This window comes from Malania oleifera, chromosome 5, assembly GCF_029873635.1.
Source record: "Malania oleifera isolate guangnan ecotype guangnan chromosome 5, ASM2987363v1, whole genome shotgun sequence".
Classification (NCBI taxonomy): domain Eukaryota; kingdom Viridiplantae; phylum Streptophyta; class Magnoliopsida; order Santalales; family Ximeniaceae; genus Malania; species Malania oleifera.
Genome location: NC_080421.1, coordinates 95,131,591 through 95,155,992, shown reverse-complemented (window position 1 = coordinate 95,155,992; position 24,402 = coordinate 95,131,591). Strand labels below are relative to the sequence as shown.

The 24,402-nt window shown below is 37.8% G+C and overlaps 1 protein-coding gene across 6 annotated transcripts in view; it reads left to right on the top strand.

Moving 5' to 3' along the window:
* Positions 1-24,402, top strand: part of LOC131155783 (sodium/hydrogen exchanger 1-like) — a 36,729-nt gene that overhangs the window by 9,466 nt on the left and 2,861 nt on the right. For all 6 annotated transcript variants that reach the window (XM_058109183.1, XM_058109180.1, XM_058109186.1 and 3 more), the window contains exons 5-13: positions 7,688-7,747; positions 8,392-8,438; positions 8,530-8,724; positions 9,616-9,662; positions 10,638-10,704; positions 10,839-10,939; positions 11,065-11,166; positions 11,387-11,525; positions 11,609-11,671. In XM_058109183.1, coding sequence (XP_057965166.1) covers positions 7,688-7,747; positions 8,392-8,438; positions 8,530-8,724; positions 9,616-9,662; positions 10,638-10,704; positions 10,839-10,939; positions 11,065-11,166; positions 11,387-11,525; positions 11,609-11,671 — 821 coding nt within the window. The remainder of the gene's footprint in view (positions 1-7,687; positions 7,748-8,391; positions 8,439-8,529; positions 8,725-9,615; positions 9,663-10,637; positions 10,705-10,838; positions 10,940-11,064; positions 11,167-11,386; positions 11,526-11,608; positions 11,672-24,402) is intronic.

Below are 24,402 nucleotides of genomic sequence, written 5' to 3'. Positions count from 1 at the left end.
CTCTCCTGCCTTTAGTCATTATCAGTCCATCTTCTACCCAGAATTGTCGTGTGTTCCCTTCGTCTATTAGTTTGCTTAGTGACTGCGCCTGCTGGTCTGTACTTAAATGTTCCTTGATAAGATTCTTCAAAGGTAGCGCCACCCTACTAGTTGATAGATGACTGATGATTTTCAATGCTGCCAATTCAGTTTTTCTACTTAAAGCGTCGGCCACTTCATTCGTCTTCCCCACTTTATATTCAAAAGCAAAATCAAATTCAGCTAGCTTCTCCTGCCAACGGGCTTGTTTTGACGTTAGTCCAGGTTGTGACAAAAAATGAGTAACTGCTACATTATCGGTTTTTACCACAAATTTGGACCCCAAAAGATAGTGCCTCCACACCCGAAGACAGTGTACCACTGCGAGAAGCTCCTTTTCTTGTGCTGTGTAGTTCCGTTCGGCACCCGACAATTTTCTACTTTCAAAAGCAACTGGATGCCCTTCCTGCAAGAGAACTCCCCCTAATGCAAAGTCTGAGGCATCTACTTGCACTTCAAACGGTTTTGTCACATCAGGAAAGATTAGCACAGGATCTCCTACAATCTTTTCCTTTAATTCAACAAATGCTGATTGGCACTCTTCTGACCACCCCCCATGGTACCCCCTTCCTCAATAAATTCGTTAACAATACAACTCTTCTAGAGTACCCCTCTATAAACTTTCGGTAGTAGTTGGCTAGACCCAAGAAAGATCGCAGTTCTCTAACGGATGTAGGTGCTCGCCACTCCTTGATAGTTTTTACTTTAGCTGAATCCATCCGAATCTGGCCCTCCTCAATGATATGCCCCAAGAATTTAATACGCTTTTGAGCAAAAGCACACTTCTCCCCTTTTACATATAACTGATTTTCTTTGAGTTTTTGAAAAACCTTTTGAAGATGATCTTTATGTTCTTCTAAGGATGCGCTGAAAACCAGTATGTCATCAAGGTAAACAACCACAAACTGATCAAGGTAGTCCCGAAAAACCTGATTCATTAGAGAACAAAAGGTAGCGGGTGCATTTGTTAGCCCAAAAGGCATGACAAGGAATTCAAATGCTCCATACCGTGTGACACAAGTGGTCTTCGGTTCATCTCCCTCAACAATGCGCACTTGATGATATCCCGACCTCAAGTCCAGTTTCGTGAAATATCTAGCTGTACTTAACTGGTCAAAAATATCAGCAATCAGTGGAATAGGATACTTGTTGCGCACGGTCACCTTATTAAGAGCCCGATAATCTATACACAAGCGCAAACTACCATCTTGTTTCTTCTGAAATAACACTGGGGCCCCAAAAGGTGCTTTTGAAGGCCGGATGAACCCTGCTGCAATAAGATCATTCAGTTGCCTTCTAAGTTCAGCTAACTCAGGCGGCTCCATTCGATAAGGGGCACGTGCTGGCGGCTTTACTCCTGGCAAAAGTTCAATTTCGTGGTCAATCTGTCGTCGAGGTGGTAAAACCCTGGGTAGCTGTTCCGGGATCACCTCCTTGAACTCTTCTAAAACTTCCTTAATCTCAAGTGGATATTTCCCTACTTCTGCATCTTCTGAGACTATTGGTAGAACCACGAAAGAAGATTCTCCCCTTTTTACTCCCTTTTTGAATTGGAGGGCTGAGAGCAACTTCCTCTCATCAAAATTGTTGTAGGCTGCTGGGACCGCACAAGGTGCACTTCCCATTATCACAAGACAATCCGCAGCTGGGATCGGCATTGAGCGTGTCACTTTAAGAAAATCCATCCCCAATACCACATCAAAGTCGTCAAGGGGTGCCACAGTGAAATCAACTGTTCCAGACCATGATCCCATTTGGCATGCCACTTTAGGTACCACCCCCACCGTGGTTAATGCTGGAGAATTCACTGCTTTTATCTTGCCCACATCTTTATCTACTTGCAATTCTAACCGTTGAGCTTCAGAATCAGCAATGAAATTATGAGTGGCCCCTGTATCAATCATGGCCCTGATTTTCTTTCCATTCAAAAGTAGATCCACATACATTAGTCCCTTCTCCTGAGACTTGTTGTGAATTACTTGACGCTCTAATGCCCCCAAAAATCTCAAGGCTCCCACCATATTCGGTTGTTCTTCTGGAATTGCTGTCGCGGTTTCGGTTTCCCCTCGAAGGGCCTTCATAGCATTCAAAGCCTTACGATCGGGGCACTCCGCCACTCGATGTGGTCCACTGCAAAGAAAACAAGAGATCGGTCGACGCTCTCCACCCCCTGTTCGTCCGCCCCTCCACTCCCTATTCATGGGCGCTCTTTTATCTTTCCAAGAACTATTTGTCTCCTTATCCCTTCCCCCATTTGTGGGCTTATACACTTTGTTGGGACGGGAATCATTGTTGGCGGATGTAGGGAAATTTCGCTTCCCAGAAGTATCTGAAAAATCATCCAACCGTTCAGCAGCAGCGAGGGCGGAAGAGAGATCACCAGCACCTTGCCGACGTATTTCATTTCTTGGCCATGTCTTCAAACCCCGAAGAAAATGAATCAGTTTATCCGATTCAGTCATGTCTACAATGTCCAACATCAAGGCTTGATATTCCCTTACATAACTCCTTAACGAGCCCGTCTGTTGCAATTCCATTACTTTGCACTTTGCTATATACTCCACATTTTCTGGATAGAATTGGGCCTTCAACGCCTGTTTCAACCCCTCCCATGTGTTAATGACACATCTATTGTGCTGAATATCATTCCATTTAGTTCTCCACCACAATTTTGCATCCCCAACCAGGTATACCGTTGCCATATTGACCCGGTCCACTTCTAAATCCACTCGGGAGCACGTGAAGTAGTGTTCCATATCAAAGAAGAAATTGTCTAGCTCCTTTGCATCTCGTGTACCCCCAAAACTTTTAGGTTCCGGTACCTTCCATCGAGAACTCTCATTTGGATGTGCAACTGGCCATCGGGCTAACTGTGCCACTGCATTCACTTTCGCAGTGATCTCTTGTAAATCCCTCTGGACTTGGACCACCGCACTTTGGACATTGCCCATCTCCTTCAAATCTCCCTTCAAAGCAGTAATGGACACTTTAACATCTTCTGTAAGGAAATCAAGATTATCTGTTAGCTCCCGTAAGGAGGCCTCAAGCTCTATTGGCTCTCCCCGTTGGGACGAAAGAGATGGCAATATGCCCTCAATATGTTGTAGCCTACTCTCAAAGGCTTCCAACTGCTCGATACTCTTCTGGAAGGCCTCAAGCTCTCTTGGCCGTTTCTCCAGGGATTTCACACTTGGAATGAATTTTTCAAGTTCCTCAAGTCTCTCTACGACTTTTGATACCCCATAGAGATTTTCTCTAGGGTTTTCTTCGGCGGCCTCAAGCTCTGTTGACCCGCCTTTCTCTTTTATCAATGTTGCCACCAACCCTTGGAGGTCACCGCACGTTGTCTCCAGGGTTGCGAGTTTTGTCTCAAGCGCCTCAATGTGCTTCACTCTTCCTGACTTATTTCTCCCAATCCCACGCATGGTGCTCGCACACACTGTGCTCTGATACCAACTGTCACGGACCCCCAAAATGGGACTCAAGTAAGGGCCGTGTGGCACTCGTTGAGAGCTCTCCCTCGACAAGTCAGCCAACTCTCACACGTTCAAGCCTGCAAGCACGAGCACCAGGTGAGTCTCAATACTCAAGGAAAACAAGAAACAATAGGATTTCACATGAGCAATATATTCTTATACACCGAATAAGACTATAACAATCAAAGAAATCATAATCCAAGGCAACAGAACACCACAATGAAAAGAACTACTTGTATTATTCATCTACAAGAGAATCAACATACAAGCGATAACACAGATATTCATATATTCATTCTAAATCCCTGAAGAATACAATTATAGCAGTATCTCACTCCCCCATTTTCCCCATTACATTGTCACACCCTAACACCAAGCATGTGCAAGAGGATCATGATGTCCCCACAGTGGAGGTAATTTTGAATTGCTCATTTCACATGAAGGTGCTCTTGTTGTCAAATCAACAATTATGACAATCTTAAGGTAGATCCCCCCACATGGAAGTGCCGAGATGATGGTGGGGCGAGATTGCTCTATTCGAATAGTTGACTGATTTTTGTGCCAAAGCTTGCCAAAAATGTTTGTATTCAAATATTCAAATGTCTTGGAAGATACTAATACCACCTATTGAATTCCCAAACATGTATTTTTATGAATTTAAAACTAATACAATTTTTTTTTAATTCAGGGATTTTAAAATAGTACTTAGCTATAATATTTTTGCTAAGGCAGTGGTGCGATGAAAGGGTTACCATTTTTATTTTTAAATATTTGAGGCAATTTTTGTGAAAATTTGAATTCAAATTCAAATTCAAATGTATGTATATAAATTTTAAATACATGTATTTCAAATTCATTACTTTAAAATATTATTCAAGCAATGAATTTGTAAATTTATGTATTATAAAATGATGGGAATTCATGTATTTAAAATGCAGATGTCAAATACAAATTCGTGTTCCAAATGCAACCATAATGATTTCTTGAGCCAACCCTTACTCCAACTAAGCAACAAACATGAGTGGTTGCTCTGTATAGACCTCCTAAAGATCACCTTGTAGGAAAGCATGCTTCACGCCTAACTATCGTAGAGGCTAGCGATAGGTGATGGTGAAGGAGATGAAAACAAACGTAATGAATCAAGTTTGAAAAACAGGGAGAATGTGCCTGAATAATCCAAGCCATATACCTGAATATATCCCTTAGCAACAAGGCGGGCATCAATTAAGCCATGGAACCATCTAGGTTGATCTTTACACCCAACATCAACCAACCATATACACAAGGAAGAGGTACCAACTCCTGAGTGTCATTATCATGTTGAGCATGGTTCTCTTCAATCATTGCAGTCCTTCACCAATAATGGGACATAACTTAAGAAATAGATTTTAGAAGAGCAACAGAAGAGAGAGTCCTAACAAAACAACAATATGAGGGTGATAAGAAATCATAACAAACAAAAATTAGAGATTGGATGTTGGGTACAAGTTACCTTTTTCAATTGCTATGGGAGGATCCATCTCTTGGGAAATAGGATCATTTGACAAGGGAATTGGAGACTTAGAAGTGCAAGCTGGAGGAGACTCTTCTCCCTTGAGTTGCCGTGTGTATACATGCAAATTGGGACGATCGAAGTGACGAGACGGACTCAAATCGGATGAAGATGTAGGACGACTAGACAAAGATAGTAGGTTAGGATCTAGAAGGTTAGGCAGAGGAAGGGACTCGTCGAGGTTTCCAGAACTCTAGGAATTAGAATCGTAAGGTGTAGACTTGAAAAAGGTGACATTAGCAGAGACAATGAATAGATGTAAAGTATTGACTATAACATGATATCACTTTTGAGTACAAGAATAGCTCAAAAAAATACAGTTGATAGAGAATCCAATTTATCCTTTCCTGGACTTAACTGATGGACGAAGGACACAAGGCCGAATATATAAGGAGGAAGTGAGAACAAAGGAGCTTTAGGGAAGATAACTGAATATGGAATTTACTACCAAAGACAGAGGATGGCATTTTATTGATGGGAGAGCAGCAAGCAGTGAACATGGCATCACATTCATTTGATAATGAGTGACTTTGAGGGTATGTTTGTTTTTTCGCTTTGCAAGTCCATTTGTTGTGAAATGGGGGCACAAGATGATTGATGGATCATACTAGAATTAGTCATATAGGTAGTGAATTGAGTACTGAAGTATTCCTTAGTATTGTTAGTTTGTTGCTACGATGTATCTTGAATGGCGTATCAAACTAAGTCTTTATTTGAGAACAGAAGGCAAATACAACCAAGTCATTTGGGAATAGTCTTTGACAAACATAACAAAGTACTGAAAGTCCAACTTTGACGTGACACAACCAGGACCCTAAACATTGGAATGGACTAACTTGAAAGGGTTAATTGCCTGTTTATTGACTTAGGAAGCAAGGGAACATGACGATGCTTTCCTAATTGACAAGACTTACACTCAGGATTAGTCACAAAACTCAAAGTAGGAACTAGCTATTTTAACTAGTCCAATGACGAATGACCAAGGCAACAATGGATTTGATATGGGCTAGCAATGGCACTACAGGCAATAGGAGAAAAAGAGCAACTCAAAGTAGTGAATAACAACAGAATCAGTAAAGAAGGTTATTGAACTATTTAGTGACTTCGGAATTTTACTAAAAGACACGAGATTGAAGGGAGATGGAAGAGTAAGATTTACTGTTCCTATCCTCTTAAATGTAGTACTGGAGCCATTAGGAATTGTAACTTGAGGTCGATTTTCAGAATACTGGAGGGCAAAAAAGAAGTTGGTAACACCTGTCATATGGTGAATAAGTAGCAGAGGTAATAACTTTGGGACTAGTGTAAGAGATACCAAATAACATATAGATTGTAGGATTACCTTTTTGAGCAAAAGCTGCAAATGTGATGAGATGTTTCTTGGGGTGCCTGATATTGCAGGAACCTTGAATACTCGTCCTTGAAACAATTGAAGTACTCTATTCACCCAAACAAGTGAGTGACGAGGAAAACACACTTTTGGGGATTTGGGGACTCTACCCTGACATGCTCACAGCCTTGATACAACAGAAAATTAGAACACGGCGACAACATGCAAATTCATGGACTTTATCCCAACAAACAAAATGTTTGACAACTGTAGCAAACCACAAGCAACAATGAATAAATCACAGACACAATGGACGCCACTGTTTCAGGATGAACTCAATAAACATTGGCAAACAGTTTCGGGAAGTATCAAACTATCTTTCCCCAGGTTCCAGCGTCGTGTGAGCAACTAAAGTAGGTGATATCTTTGTACAGAAAACATCACCAAAAAATTACGTAATATGTTTATAGAGGGATTCGAACACTGCAGGAGGATTCAGGCCAGAAACATGCCTGAAACGACTTTCATGCACCAGCATGTGGGTTAGCCCTGCCTGCCTTCGGTTCGTAAGGGCGCATGGGAGAAGTTCTGGTGATGGGATTTCAGGCAGGGGGCAGATTGGCAATGTCTGTGGGTGGCTACGGTGTTGGTTTTGCAAAATCTATAGGGGATTTTTTTGTTCCTGCCAGTAATTTTCTGGTGATTGCTGTGGCTTCAGGATGCTGCTGGCTGTTTTATTGGTCTATGAGGGTGCTGGAAATTCTCCTATGATGGTAGACATGCATTGGATTTAGGTTTTAGGCTTCAATTTTGACGGTTGCTGTGGCAATTTGGGTTTAGGTCACAAAATCTACTTTGATACCATGTTGAAGAAATGGGTAAAATGGAAGATCTAATCCCAGCAATAAGTCTTTCCCTCTATTTATGACCAAAATATTTTTACTAATTCACTTCATCAACATAACACTAGCACATACTAATAATGCTAAATGATCAAAATAAGTAAATAATCATTAACTATATTCATGTATTTTAAGCCTAAAGTTTAATGACAATTTGTAGTTTTGTGCATAAATTGCATTTTGAATCCTCAAATCTGTGTTCAAATTCATTATAACTGTTTAGTAAATGGTTTAATGCAAATTCATTGGGTATTCCTTGTACCAGTTGCGGCGGTTAACTCAATGTTTTAATTGAGAAAGTTTTCCAAAATTATTATTGTTTTTTTTAACTTTCAGATCCTTGTTTCAGGTGCCATTCAGTTGTTCAAAAAGCTGGATATTGGTTTCCTGGAGATAGCAGATTATCTTGGTACTCATTCTCTGTGCATTATTCTTATAGTTATTAAGTTATTGATGTTATTCTTGTTGTTGACATCTTCATAATTGTTATCACCATCATCTTAACAACTGTGCCAATATTGTCATCATCATTGTGCTTGTAAATATTAATATTAAAATGATCATCATTTTTCGTCTTTTCATCATCGTCATTTTGATTGTTGTATTACTAATGTCACTGTTATCTTCATATTTGTTATAATGTTTTTAGTCTTGCGTCAACTGCTACCACTGCTGTCACTGCCTCAACCACCATTAAAACCCGAAGGACTGCAGTTATAATTCCAGTTGACTTGAATTTACATTCATGCCCTCATAGAATAACATGTTTTCTACAGTTAGGGTTATTAATTGTTGGATAGCCCAAATCTGAAATATGGGTCTTTTTATCTGGTTTGGTGTTTTTCCGAATGAAATTTTTTAGTGACAAAACTCTTTAGATAATTGCTGCTGTTATTCCTGATTCTGCATTAAGCTATAATCCTGCAGCTTAAAAGCCTCTTTTTTTGTTAAATCATGGAATTTCAAATTTTGGTGTCTAATACACTGAAGTAATTTTTCTTCATGTGATCCTATGAGTTCCAACTTATAGATGTCTAACTTTGTGACATGTAGCCATTGGAGCGATTTTTTCAGCAACCGATTCTGTTTGCACCTTGCAGGTATTGAAATTTTGTTTTGGTTGCGACTCTTTTAAAAGGAAGGAGTGGGGAGGGGATGGGGACCTGCAACTAAAGATTTTCATGTGGGCAGGTGCTTAATCAGGATGAGACACCTTTACTGTACAGTCTAGTCTTTGGGGAAGGTGTGGTAAATGATGCTACATCGGTGGTACTTTTCAATGCAATCCAGAGATTTGACACATCTCATGTCAGCTCCAGGATTGCCTTGCAGTTTGTCGGCAATTTTTTGACATTATTTGTCGCAAGCACCTTTCTGGGAGTGTTAGTAAGTTCTCTCTATCTCATGCATGTGGGTGTCTTGACGGATTGAATTTGGACCGTTTGAATATGTGTTTGCCTGTCATTAAGAGAAATTGTAGGACAGAAAAGTAGAACCTCATTACTGAAACAATCTGAAATTGTAAAGCAGGAGCTGTCTTTTCCTTGGGCTCAGGTGTCGTCATGGTTTATATTGATTTGGGTGACCCTAAAACGTCCTTCTAGCATGTTTAATCAAAATATTATATGTAGTTTAACAATATTAGACGAATAAAATTTATAATTGTGTTGCATAATCATGGTCATATTCATGCTCATCAGTTCAGGTAATTTTCTTTTTGGTGCTACACCAAGAATTGGTAGGATGGGTGACGAATTTGTGGCAATCCTCCTTAGGGATGACTGTTGGAGTCCTTTTTGTTCAAATGAGTTGCTTGGGGTTCAAGTTAGCCTTTGTCAGATGTGGGCAATTGAATGCCTGTAATGATGTTATAGTTGGTGCTATTGACCCATTTCCCATTATATAAACATCATCTAGATCGAAGGAGGAATGATGGGCATGTGACACCACTTCAATCATTTTCCTTAACGATTTCTGAAGGAGCATTTCTAACCTAGTCTTTTCATAGGTAAGACTGGGATCATTTATGGATGCATGGTAAATCATGACTTTAATTGTCAGTCTTAGCCACAATATTTGTGGCCTTATATAGAGCACAATTGTAGTGATGGGAGTGGGTAATAGGTTGATGTGTTTTGACGTGAAAATTTTAATTATGAAGTTTGTAAATATTAAAATATATGTTCTCTATTCCATTTCTCTCTGGATAAATGTTAAATACACAGGTCCTTCTTATGATATTACATTATTCTTGACATTTTTCATTTTAACCTGCAGATTGGATTGCTCAGTGCTTACATAATTAAAAAATTGTACTTTGGCAGGTATTCAATTGCTTGTGATTATGTTTTCCCCAAGTTTATTCTATTAGAAAATTCGGTGTTTATTTTTTTTATTGTTATTTTTCATTTTAGTTTATCTCCCCCTTCAAAATTTCTTGCATTATTTCCTATGGAAAAATGAAAGGAAGTTTTTTAATAATTCCCTATCTGATTGACCATAAGACAATGAAAGACCTTTATAAGAGGCTGCGGTCGGAGTGTCAGTTTTTTGATACTCCAGAGTTCTTTTTTCTTTTCCCCATGACTTCTCATCAATCAAACTCAGGGAATTGAAGATGCAGATCAATAGGATGTAGCAATATCAATGGTAGGCATGGTGCATCATGCACCTAGTAATTATAAAACCTGTTATTTCTAGCTCGACCTACCATGTTTAAAATTCAGACTTCACAATATGCAAATTGTATGTTGTTGCGAATAATGTGGGAACTTGGTATTAGTTGGCTTTGAAAATTGCGAAGAAACCAGGATCTATTCAGGTTATCAAGTGCATTATGGAAAATTGATAACACATAATTCATTTGTTAGTTATATATATATTATTGATTCACTCCCTAATACATTAAACTGTTGGGGCATAGTGGTTGTTTAACAATATCAAAATTGTGAGAATTGGAAAATTTATTTTAAAGGAAAAAGTAAAGTTTCATACAATCAATGCAAATGCCAAAGGTTACTACAATACCTTGTTTAATCCTAAAAAGTTCCATTGCAGTGCATGTTGTGGACTTGTTGCTGTACTGGACTTTTCACTAGAAACCATGTTACTGTTTTGCTTCTGAGAACATTCCATTTCCAGCTCTTGGAGATAATTTTATTTTTTTCCCTGGGGAAGAAAGAGTATCATAGGATTGTTTTTTTCCGTTTTATTCTTGTATATATACTCTAGTAGCTGCAACTTTTCTTTTTTCTTTGTTCTTTTTGGATGACTCTAGCAGCTTGTTTTACCAATTTCAGGCATTCTACTGATCGAGAAGTAGCTCTTATGATTCTCATGGCTTACCTTTCATATATGATGGCTGAAGTGAGAGTTCTCCCAATTTTTAAGTACCTTTGCAGATATTTCCATTCATTGTTGAATCACCTTCTCTTTTTGGACCTTATGTAACATTATCCTTGACTTGGTGATGATCTTGGCTATTTTTATTCATCTTTCAGTTGTTCTATCTAAGTGGCATTCTTACTGTATTCTTTTGTGGGATTGTCATGTCACACTACACTTGGCATAATGTGACTGAAAGTTCTAGAATTACTACCAAGTATGCAATTAATATTTTTTGAAATTATTTTCTTGAACTTTGGAACACAATTTTGTTTATCTTAAATTTGTGGCAAATGTAGTCATCTTACTATTTTTGTGGATATCATATACTGGTTTCTGCAGGCATGCTTTCGCAACATTGTCATTTGTTGCTGAGATTTTCATCTTCCTTTATGTTGGTATGGATGCATTGGACATTGAGAAGTGGAGATTTGTGAATAATAGGTAGGTCTATTTGCACCAAAGAATAGTTGAATAGAAAATAATCTTTCAAGGTTAGCTTAGTGCATGATTTTTTATGCATCATGCCCTCTATTTCATTTTGTCTTGCTTCAGGGTTTTAAATTTTAGTCCTTTTTTAGAAAGCTTTCTTGCATATAAATTGCTTGTTGCAAGTTGTATGTATTATTTTCATAACGTTGGGCCTTTTTATCTTTTTTTGCAGTCCTGGAACGTCAGTTGGTGTGAGTTCAATTTTGCTTGGCCTGGTTCTGGTTGGAAGGGCAGCTTTTGTATTCCCATTATCCTTTTTATCAAACTTAACTAAGAAGTCCCAGAGTGATAAAATTGGCCTCAAGCAGCAGGTACATATATATTTTTTGTTTGGATTGCCATAGCCCCCTGAATCATTTGGTGCTCCAAGTGACTCACAATTTAATTCTTACAGGTAACAATATGGTGGGCTGGTCTCATGCGGGGTGCTGTTTCTATGGCACTTGCTTATAATCAGGTATAAAATGGGATTAATCAGATGGCGTAGGATGCCTGAAGTTCTGAAAGGCATTGATAGGATTATAGGGACATAGTGTGCCCAATAGGTTGCAACAACTTCATGCTTCAAAAAATTTGAGCAAGAATTTCCTTGCCCATTGTGCACATTTTCATTTGCAAGGACAATTATATTTTAGTTGGGTAGCTCTTACCTTCTAATCCTCCATATGTTTGCCTGCTTATCTAAAGATGATTATAGCATATTTTTATAAAAGTACAAACGTTAAGAGTTTTTTTTTTTTTTTTTAATAAGGTAAATTATAACTACTTCCCCTTAATGATAAAAACAATCAAAACTCAACTCAAGAGTGTTAGATGGAAAATTTTGACAGAATGAACATCAGGTCATAAATGCTTGTTTTATTATTATGCATAGTTTATAAAATCCATTAAACCCTTAAAAATTGGGATAAAAATTAAATAAATCAACCATGTATATATATATATATAAATCAAGTCAAAGACAAAAGTTTAATTTAGCAGTTATTACAAACAACAACAACAACAAAAACATACCAAGCCTTAAGTTCCACTAGGTGGGGTCGGTTATATGAATCATTTTCTGTCAATTTTAATTTTTACGGGCACTTGCCTTTGACAGTTTCAAAGCTGTTTAATCCTTATTATTTCACTCCAAGTTATTTTAGGTCTACCCTCACCCCTTCACTATCCTTCACGTACTATATCACTCCTCATTAGTGCACTATTTGGCTTACATTGCACATGCCCAAACCATTTGAGGTGTCCTTCCCTTATCTTTTACAAAAGTTATGCCTAACTTAGTGCGAATATGTTCATTCCTTACTTTATCTCATATGTTATACTAGTCATCCACCTTAGCATTCTTATCTTGGCAACTTTTGCAATTAGATACTTAAAATCGTAAATGAAGTTTCATAAAATTATCTAAAGTAATCTAAAATGTGTTTAGTATTTAATACGCTTCTATTTCAATTAGGTGTACGGGTGTACAAAATTTATTGAAAAACTGAAACGGACCCAAAATCAGCCTGAAATAAGTCTAGATTTGTTTTTTGGTTTTTGTTTCGATTCTGGTTCTCAAAAATTGAAAATCTTAATTTTCAGTTTTAGTTTTCAACCCAAAACCAAACCAAAAAACCAAAATATCTTATAGTAAATTAATATATGAGTTGTGTTATGTAATATATAGTAAGCAGTTATGAACTAGTATTAATATACTTATTAATAATTTCTAAATAATAATTCTCCTTTTGTACTAAATCATTACATTTTCTATTTTCGAAGCTTTCCTTTAGAATTTTAATCCAAGTAGAAGTATGGTGAAAGAGGGATATGGCGAGGTTTTATAGAGGCCCTCACGAATTTGCGATGTGGGACAAAGAGAGTTGGCGACTCAACTGCTCAAGTCATTGCTCCCCATCCATACTTAGTCCCACAATGGATATGCTTGAAATGTTCAGGCTCTCTCTCCTTGTAAATAGAGGTTTCCCCCTGTGTCTTTTTTCATCTTCCTGGCTGGGCCTGCATGCATCTGTGTGCGTGGTTCCCATGAGACTCCTAGAATTGTGGTAGAGTCCTGAAAATTTAAAAGTTTTAACATTGGGGGAGGGTGGCAAGAAATACAGTAGGCTTACTATTGGTTTTTTATCCAATCTGAACCGTATATCTGCCAACCCTTTCAGTAAGAGAACTGTCGGTTTCAGTTCAGCATTTTAGGAAACTGAATTCTGCAGTTTGGCACTTGGTATTAATCAAAACCAAACGGCACAAACTGAGTTCACCCAAAATTAGGTGACAATCTTCTTCTGGGAGGGGTTGGGGAGGGGATGGAGGTTGCTATAGAATAAAGGGTAGCAAAATGGGTTGATTAGTTGATGCTTCATAAATCGAGACATACCATCACCATCACCTTTTTCCTTTTGGAAAATTGGATAGATTGAAAAACCAACTCGAACTGAATGGCTTGGTTTGGCTTTTTCAAGTGCTTGGATAGGTTTGTTACTGCAAAACTAGGAACTGTGTAGTTTGGTATGGTTTTTGGTTCAAATATTTTTTAAGCAGAACAAAACACTTGATTGAATCAAACCTGTTTATAAAACCAGATTGAACAAATCTATCATAGGCCTGCATAACCATTTCCAAGCTCGTATGTAAAATCTAAAAAAAAAAATTATATATAAATTCAAATACAACAACAACAGCAAGCCTTTAAGTCCCACTAGGTGGGGTCGGTTACATGAAACTTTTTCCGCCAATTCACCCGATCTAAAGAATTTTCCTCTATTAGATTAAGGGTTATTAACTCCTTCACAACTACCTCATTGCAAGTATTTTTAGGCCTACCCCTACCCCTTTTCATGCTAGAAACCATAACTCACTCACTCCTCCTCACAGGTGCTCTACTAGGTCTGCATTTTAAATGCCCAAACCATCTAAGTAGTCCCCCCCCTTATTTTATTTTCAACCGGTGCTATGCCTAAATTTTTGCGTATATGTTAATTTCTTACTTTATCTTTTAATGTTAAACCACTCATCCACCTTAGCATATGCATCTCAGTAATTTTCATTTTTTGTATATGTTGTTTCTTAGTTGCCCACCATTCTGAATCATAAAGCATAGTTGGCCTAATAGCCGTCTTAGAAAACTTTCCTTTTAATTTTAAGGGCATTCTACGATCACACAACACGCTTGACGCACTCCTATATTTTACCCAAACTGTCTTAATTCTATGTACTACATCTTTAATTTTCACTTCATATTGCATAATAGATCCAAGATATCTAAATCTATCAACACTATTAATCTCTTGGTTATTCAGTTTAATTTTCTCTCTGTTGCTACTCCTGACATTACTAAAATTATATTTCATATATTCAGTCTTATTCCTACTTATCCTAAACCCTTTAGATTCAAATGTAGCTCTCTAAAGTTCTAGCTTAGATTCCACTCCGCTCCTACTATCATAAATCAACACGATATCGTCTGCAAACAACATATACCATGGAATCTCATCTTGGATATTCCTAGTAATTTCATCAATTATTGAAGTAAAAAGAAAAAGACTCAAAGCAGAACCTTGATGAACACCTATTGAGATTGGGAACTCTCTAGATTCTCCTCCTACAGTCTTGACGCTAGTCACTACCCAATCATACATATCCTTAATGACCTCCGTATATCTACCGCAAACTCCCTTTTTTTCTAATACGTACCAAAGCACTTCCATAGGTACTCTATCATAAGCTTTCTCTAGATCAATAAAGACCATATGCAAGCCCTTCTTCTTTTTCTTAAACTTCTCCATTAAAATTCTTAAAAGATAAATAGCTTCTATTGTTGATTTCCTAGGCATATAACCGAATTGATTTTTCTGAACTCTTCGTTTCTAATCTTATTTCATGTTCAATTACCATTTCCCATAATTTAATCTTAATTCCACGATAGTTATTATAGTTTTGAATGTCGCCTTTGTTTTTATGCAGAGGTACTAATGTACTTTTCCTTCATTCTTCTGGCATTTTCTTGGTTTTTATAATATTATTGAATAGATTAGTTAACCAAATAATTCCTTTATCTCCTAAACATTTCCAAACTTCAATTGGTATTTTATCTAGTCCTACTGATTTCCCACTTTTCATCTTTTTAGATGCCATCTTAAATTCAAGGACTCTACTTTTATGAATAAATCTCCTATTTTGAATCTTCTCTTCATTTTTCACTTCCAAGTTTAATCTTTCATTTTGATTTTCATTGAACAACTTATCAAAGTATCTTTGCCACCTTTCTTTTATGTCTTCTTGTCTAATTAAGACATTATCATTCTCGTCCTCTACATTTTACAAAACCTAAATCTTTGCATTTTATTTCTCTAGCTTTAGCAAGTCTATAAATGTATTTTTCTCCTTTTGTATCTAGCTTAGTATATAAAGTATCATAAGCTCTATGTTTAGCTTCATTGACAGTCTTTTTAGCATTTTTTCTTGTTTCTTTATATTTTTAAGGATTTTCTATATTTCTACAATTTTGCCATATCTTATACCAATTTCTTTTTGTCTTAACGATTTTTGGACTTCTTGATCCCATTACCAACTTTCTTCACTACTCAAGTATCTTTCTTTGGACTCACCTAAATCCGTTTTTGCTATCCTTACGATAGAATTCACTATTTTATTCCAAATATTATTTGCATCAACCTTATCCCCTATTATCCAGTCACACTCTTTGTTCATTTTATCTTTGAATTTTACTATATTATCTCCCTTCAAGTTCCACCATCTAGTCCTCGTATGTTGATTTATGCTACTTCTCTTGCATTCTTTAATATGTATATCTAATACTAAGACTCTATATTGTGTGGCCAAAATTTCTTCTGGGATAACTTTACAATCCTCAAAAGATAGATGGTTCTTGTTCTTGGTTAAAAAGAAATCTATTTGGTTTTTATTATACCTACTCTTGAAAGTTATTAAGTGTTTTTCTCTTGTTATAAAGCCAGTATTTACTATAGCCAAATCGTAAGAGATGGCAAAATCTAAGATTGTATCATTGAACTTATTTTTATCTCCATATATATATGGCCTCCATGTATCCTCTCATACCCAATATTATCCTTCTCAATGTGACCATTCAAATATGCTTCTATAATGTATTTTCTGACATCGGAATCCCTTGTAAAACACTATTCATATTTTTCCAAAATTGTCTTTTCAGATTTTCTGCTAAGATGGGGAGCATATACACTAATGATGTCCACTATCTCAAGGCCTAAAACTAACTTGATTGTAATGATCCTATCCCTTATTCTTTTAACTTCTACTACATTATCCTTTTATATTTCTATCTACAATAATACTCACCCCGTTTTTATGTTTCTTTTTGCTAGTGCACCAAAGTTTAAATCTTGATTTTTCAATTTTCGGGGCTCTCTCCTACCCATTTCGTCTCTTGAAGACAGACTAAATTAATTTTCCTTCTAAATATTATTTTCACTATTTCCGTACTTTTTCCCGTAAGAGTCCCTATATTCCAAGTTGATAATCTTGTCTTAGTTTCTTGTACTAACTTATTAACCCTATCCCTTTTATACTAACCCGGTCTATTCTCTTGATCTAGGTGATTTTGGTAAGAATTCATGGTAAAAGGATTTGACAAAGTTTTACCTTGGCTGTCAGCTACCTAACACAACCCCTCCTTTATCCGAGCTTGGGATAGGTTATGCGTACAAAGACTTTGTGTTACACATGCGAAGTACACATTTGTGTGTTTTTTTTTTAACAAACTTATTCCACAGAGATAGTTTTCTAAGTTACACCTTACAACTAGTAGAAACTAGTCACATAGTACAATGCATTAAAAGTATTTTTAAAGCATATAACCTTGAGTGTGCATCCAAGCTAGACTAAAATCCATGCAATAGTACTTTTTAAACAAAAAAAAATAAAAAAATAAAAATTGTTATATTCCAAAACTTGCAAATGAAAACACAAAAAACAAATATTAAGCCTACAAATCCTAGACACAAGATCACCACAACTAACCAACTATTGAAAAAAAAAAAATAATAATAGTAATAAGAACAGAAATAACTGAAGAGGAGAAGATCTCACCGGTGGCTGAAACTAAAAAGGTGAAGACAATTGCTTGAAAAATACTCTTTAATGCAGGAAAATTGATGCTGGTAACGAGAATCACTTGAAGAATATTTAAGCAACAAGGAATTGCAAGAATTATTTAATATGCCCAAATAGTTGGCGCGAAAAATGAATATGAAGTTTTGGGTCAACCAGGATTTGATTTTCTATGGCTTCAGCTACTATATTCTTGTCTCTGCCACAAGAAATTTGATGCCTCTAACGAAAAATCAATTGAAGAATGTTTAAGCAATGAGGGATTGCAAGAATTCTTCAATTTAAATTCAAGATTCAAAATCCAATAATATTGAAGAAACAAAATTTCTCGACCTTTAAAATCTTTATTGCTTTTTCATGATTTTAGGGCCAAAGAAACAAGAATCCTTGAATTTGTTTGTGTTGTAGTATGTGACTCATATTGAATGGAACACATGCATAGGAAAAGCATGCTGAGGAAAAACAAGGAAGCCGGTCTGCAGGCATAGTAGTTAGAGGCGCGAGGCGAGTCGAGGCGCAAAGGGTCTTTGAAGCCGAGGCGCAAGGCGAAGGCGCGCGCCTCATGAAAGTGAGGCGCACAATTATTAAAATGGTGTAAAATGTCTATTTGGGGTAATTGATATATGAACATATGAATATCTAGTAATATTAGAATTTAAAATGCCAAAAAATTCAATTACAAAATTGAAAATTTAGCCCAAAAGCATAAACAATTCAACATAGTTCATCATCAAAAGAAAAGAGTACAAATCAAAAAATAGTAGCTAAATTTCAATAAAAAAAATAAATATTATGTATTAATTATAATTTATAAACTCACATTAATTAAACTATATATTACAAATTAAAAAATAGTGGCTAAATTTCAGTAAAAAGAATAAATATTATGTATTAGTTATAATTTATAAACTTGCATTAATTAAACTAAATATTTAATTACTAATTACATATAAAGAAGAAGAGGAAAAAAAGTAGCCAAATTTCAATAAAAAAAATAAATATTATGTATTAGTTATAATTTATAAACTTACATTAATTAAACTAAATATTACAAATTTAAAAACAGTAGGTAAATTTCAGTAAAAAAAATAAATATTATGTATTAGTTATAATTTATAAGCTTAGATTAATTAAAGAAAATATTTAATTTATAAGCTTACATATAAAGAAGAAGAAAAAGAAGAAGAAGAAGAACTCGCGAGGGCTCCTGCTGGTTGGAAACGAAGTCGCGAAGGGTTGTGCTTCTTCAAAATGTCGAAGACGAACTCACGATCCTGGTTCGAAGCTCGAAAACGAAGAAGTGAAGGATTCCAGTTGGTTCGAAGGCTCGTAGACGAGCTCACGTTGCTGGTTCGAAGGATCGCGAAGGCTCCTGCTGGTTCAAATCTGCAAAACGAACTCACGAAGGGCTTCGAAGGGCCGAGAGGGGCTAGGGGCTATGTTTGTTCGAGTCGAATGAGGGCTACGGGTCTGGCTGTGGCTATTTCTCTACTTTAAATGACTAAAAATTCACAAGGCGCGACTCACTGCGCCTGTCGCCACAGTGCGCCTCGTCTCGCCTAGCGTCGCCTCTTGCAGGTCGCCTCGCCTCACCTGGTTTGAGGCGCAAGCCTCTTCGCTTCACTACGCCTTGTGCCTAGGGGCGCGCTTTTAACTACTATGTTTGTAGGAAGAAACAGTCGACGGATTGATCAACAGTTACATCGGCATTTTAGGCTTGGGAAGAAACCGTCGATGTTTTGTTTGAAGCCTTCGATGGTTCAGGATTAGTAAGAAACCATTGACGGTTTTGTTTGGCGCTCTGTTTTTTAATTTTGAATTGGGAAGATCAATAGGTTGGGGATGTGGAGGCATAACCTCTGAGGATTGATACAGGGGTATTTAGGAACTTCCTAGTTCCTAATTCCTTTGTATGTGTAGGGTTAGTATATAAATAATGTTGTAACCTTGGTTTTGACACAGTGAAAATTAGCCACCGTTTGCTCTCGTGGACGTAGGAACATTGCCGAATAACGTAAATTATTGTGTCGTGTGTTTATTTGCTTTCCTTATTATTTGTGTGAGTGTGTTTTTCATATTGTTCATCGTTGGTTGTTGCATTGACGAATCGATCACTTTTCCGCATGCATTAATTTGCACAACAAATTAGTATAAGAGCTTTTGGTTACAATGGCTAGGATTTCTTCTGCGAAGTTTGACATTGTCAAGTTCGACGGATCGGGTAATTTTAGACTATGGCAGAGGAGGGTTAAGGACTTGTTAGTGCAGCAGGGTATGGTGAAAGCATTATACGAAAGACAGTTGGAAGACAAGGACGACATGAGTTGGAAGGAATTGAAAGTGAAGGTTGTGTTGACTATCAGGCTTTGTCTGGTTGATGATGTGATGTATCACGTCATGGATGAGGAATTGCTGGCGGTAGTTTGGCTGAAACTGGAGAGTCGGTATATGTCCAAGTCATTGATAAACAAGTTGTATCTTAAGCAAAAACTATATGAGCTTACGATGTTAGAGGGTTTGGATTTGAATCAACACATCAACATATTTAATCAGATCATCAGTGATTTGAAGTGGGTTTGATGTGTAGTTCGAAGACGAAAATAAGACGTTGATGTTGTAGAATTCCTTACCTACGTTTCCTACGTATGAAAAGGATTCACAAGGTGTGGGGCTTGTGGTGAAGGGTAACCAGAAATGTGAGAGAAGCAAGTTCCGAAGCGGATTAAGTAACAATAAGGCTCGGTTTAATTCTAGGAAAAGGAAGGATGTACGGTGTTCAAGTGTGGGAAAAAGGGACACAAAACCAGATTATCCGAAGAGGGAGAAGGGGAATGTAGAAAATAAAGAGGGTTCCTCAAAATTGGGTGAATGTAGTGGAAGAAGGAGACTTACAAAGCGGTGATAGTGATATGCTTTCGGTTTCATCTAGTTCAAATCATCTCACGGATTCTTGGATCTTAGATTCGGCATGCTCTTATCACATGATACCAAACAAAGAGTGGTTCATCACCTACAGGTTGGAAAATTCTGGTTTTGTTCTGATGGGAAATGACGCTTCATGCAAAATTATCGGAATGAGGACTATGAATCAAAATGCTTGATGGTGTTGTGAAAACGTTGTGTGATGTTAGGCATATATCGGAGTTAAGAAAGAATCTGATTTCATTGGGCACTTTTAGACTGTAACGAGTTTAGTTACAAGTGTGTAAGTGGGGTAATGAAGGTGAGTAAGGGTGTTCTGACTGTGTTGAAGGGACAAATTATCAGGGAATATCTATACATTGCTAGATACCACAGTTGTAGGTGGAGCTGCAGCTGCAGAGTCTAAGTCGGATAACACTGTTTTGTGGCATATGCGGTCAAGGCATATGGGTGAGCGTGGGATGATGGAGCTTCAAAAGAGAAATCTTTTGAAGGGTGTCAAACATGCAAGCTGAATTTCTGCATGTATTGTATGCTTGGGAAATAGAATAGGGTGCAGTTCATGGCAGCCACACACAAGATGGAGGGAATTCTTGATTATATTCATTCCGATGTTTGGGGGGCGGTAAGGGTAGCATCACGGGGAGGGCATTTACTTCTTGAGCTTTATTGATGTTTACTCACGAAAGGTCTGGATGTACTTCATGTGACACAAGTCAGAGACGTTTGTTATGTTCAAATTGTGGAAAGCTGAAGTAGAAAATCAGATCGGGAGAAAGATTAAATCCCTCAGGTCTGACAATGGTACTGAGTATACTGATTCGAGGTTCAAGGAGTTGTGCGAGCAACATGGCATTAGGAGACATTTTACAGTATGCAATACACCATAATAGAATGGTGTGGTAGAAAGGGTGAACCGAACTATAGCTGAAAGAGCTTGGTGTCTCAGGTTCAATGCATGGCTTGCAAAGAACTTCTGGGCAAAGGCAGTAAATATGACGTGTTTCTTAATTAGCAGATCATTAAGGGCAGTTTTAGATGGAAAAGTTATAGAGGCGGTGTGGACAGACAGTGTGGTAGACTACTCTGATTTAAGAGTATTTGGATGTCTAGTCTATGTGCACGTTTCTAGTAAGGAGAGATCGAAGTTTGATGCAAAGTCTAGACAATGCATCTTTATGGGGTATTAGAAAGGGGTGAAAGGCTTCAAGCTGTGGGATCCGAAGGCAAACAAGGTGGTGATCAGTAGAGATGTGATTTTCGATGAGAAAACCATGTTGCAGTGTAGTCAGGGAGAAGAAGAGAAACAGGTGCTAGAAAACTACGGCAACAATGAGCATGTGGTGCGGGTGAAAGTTAGAGACTCAAGGTGGAGATGACAATGTGCAGAATGCAGTGAGTTCTAGCTCAGGAGACCAGCAGCATCACAGTATCGCTATAGACAGGATCATACGCACTATTAGGCCACCCCTCAGGTATGGATTTGATGATCTGGTTTCTTATGCACTCATTACTAGTAGCGGGGGTCCTACTACTTTTCAAGAAGCGGTGCACAACCAAGAGAAAAGTAGATGGATGGGTGTTATCGTGGAGGAGATGAAATCTTTGCATAAGAACCAAACATAAGAGTTAGTGGAGTTTCCAGAGGGGAAGAGAGTAATAGGTTGCAAATGGGTGTATAAGAAGAAAGAAGCGGTATCATAAAAAGGAGAAAAGTTCAAGGCTCGATTAGTAGCAAACGGTTACTCACAGAGGAAAGAGGTTGATTATGATGAGATCTTCTCCCTTGTGGTTAGACACACTTCCATTAAGGCAGTGTTGGGATTAGTGGCGCACTTTGATTTCTCCATGGTGATTTGGAAGAGCTAATTTACATGGTACAACTAGAAGACTTTAGTTAGCCTAGACATGAGCACTTGGTCTGTAAATTGAGGAAATCACTTTACGGGCTGAAACAGTGATACATGCGGTTTGACTCCTACATCATTTGGATTGACTAGAGGAGATGTGAGTATGATTGCTACGTTTATGTGAAGAGCGTTGATGATAGCTCATTCATTTTTTTGTTGCTTTATGTGGATGACATGTTGATTGCTGTGAGGAGTATGATTAAGGTCAACAATTTGAAAACCTTGTTGAGCAAAGAGTTTGGCATGAAGAATTTGGGTGCAGCCAAGAAGATCCTTTGGATGGAGATTCGCAGGGACAGAGCTTCCAGAAGATTGTGGTTATCCTAGCATAACTATGTTGAGAGGGTGTTGGAGAGGCTTAGCATGGATAGTGCAAAACTAGTGAGTGCATCGTTGGCGAATCATTTTAGGTTGTCTACCGCTCAGTGTCCAAAGACAGACGATGACGTTTATGACATGTCAAAGGTCTGATATGCCAGTGCAGTGGGGTGTTTGATGTATGCTATGGTCTGTACAAGACCGGATTTGACACGAACTGTCAGTGTGGTGAGCAAGTTTCTTTCGAATTCGGGTCGACAACATTGAGATGCAGTCAAATAGATTTTTAGATACTTGAGGGGTACTATAGACTATGGCATTATGTTCAACAGACAACAGGGTGATCCTTCAGTGGTAGGGATATGTGGATGCAGGCTATGCAGGGGATTTGGATGACAGGATGTCTACCATAGGGTATGTATTCTTCCTTGTGGGAGGGCCTATCTATTGGAGGTCCATGGTTCAGTCACTTGTTGCACTATCTATAACGAAATCGGAGTACATGGCAATGACTGAGACTGCCAAGGAAGTGTTGTGTCTTACAAGATTGGTCAAGGAGTTGGGTATTCAGTAAGGTGGAGTTCAGCTGCATTATGATAGTCAGAGTGCCATTTATTTTGGCGAAGAACCAAATGTATCATGCGAGGATCAAACATATAGATGTGAGATTTCATAGGATCAGGGAATTGGATGCTTCTGGTGAACTACTACTTGAGAAAGTTCACACTTTTGAGAATGCAGCAGATATGTTGCCAAAGTCTGTTACCATTGACAAGTTCAAGCATTGTTTGGACTTGATCAACGTCTCCAGTTGCTAGATGGGAGGCATCCCAACCTATTGCCCTAGGTGGAGTTGCGGGTTATGTTTTTCGTTTTTCTCCTAAGGGGTGAATATTCGCCAAGGTAGAGATTGTTGTAAAATGTGACTCATATTGAGTGGAACACATGGCCTGTAGGAAGAAAATAGTTGACGGATTGATCGACAGTTACATCGACGGTTTAGGCTCGGAAAGAAACCGTCAACATTTTGTTTGAAACCATTGACGATTTCAGTCTCGGTAAGAAACCGCCCGATGGTTTGCTGAAACCATCAATGGTTTTGTTTGACATTGTTTTTGAATTTTATATTGGGAAGTTCATTAGGCTGGGGATTGGAGGCATAACCTCCGGGGATTGATATAGGGGTATTTAGGGAATTTCCTAATCCCTTTGTACTAGTAGGGTTAGCATATAAACAATGTTGTAACCCTAGTTTTGACACAGTGAAAATCAGCCACCACTTGCTCCGTGGATGTAGGCATATTGTGGAACCACGTAAATTCTTGTGTCGTGTGTTTATTTGCTTTCTTTATTATATGTGTGAGTGTGTTTTCATATTATTCATTGTTGGTTGTTGCATTGATGAATTGATCATGTTCCCGCACGCATTAATTTGCACAACAATTTGGGTCTTTAAAAGAAAGGAAAGGAAAGGAAAGAAAGGAAGTTATTGATGTAGGACAGATATTGCAATTTATATATATTGATTGAATTGAGAGAATTAGAAGAAGTAGAAGAAGAAGAAGAAGGAGAAGATAAGAAGAGAAGATAAGAAGAGAAGAAGAAGAAGAGAAGCAGCAGCAGCAGCAGCCGTAGAGGGGCAGAACAGAAAAGAAGAACAGATAAGGGAGAAGGAGCCTAGGGAACCAAATTAGTTGAAAAGATCAATATCATGTGCGTGTAGTGTTCGAAGCCCAGGGAACCAAATTAGTTGAAAAGACCAATATCATGTGCGTGTGTGTAGCGTTCTAAGCCCAGGGAACCAAATTAGTTGGAAAGAAGAAGAAGAAGAAGAGGAAGAAGAAGAACTAATTGAGGTGCTCTACTATTGGTTGAGGGATGTTGGGTATGTGTGTAGCGTTCTAAGCCCTGGGAACCAAATTAGTTGAAT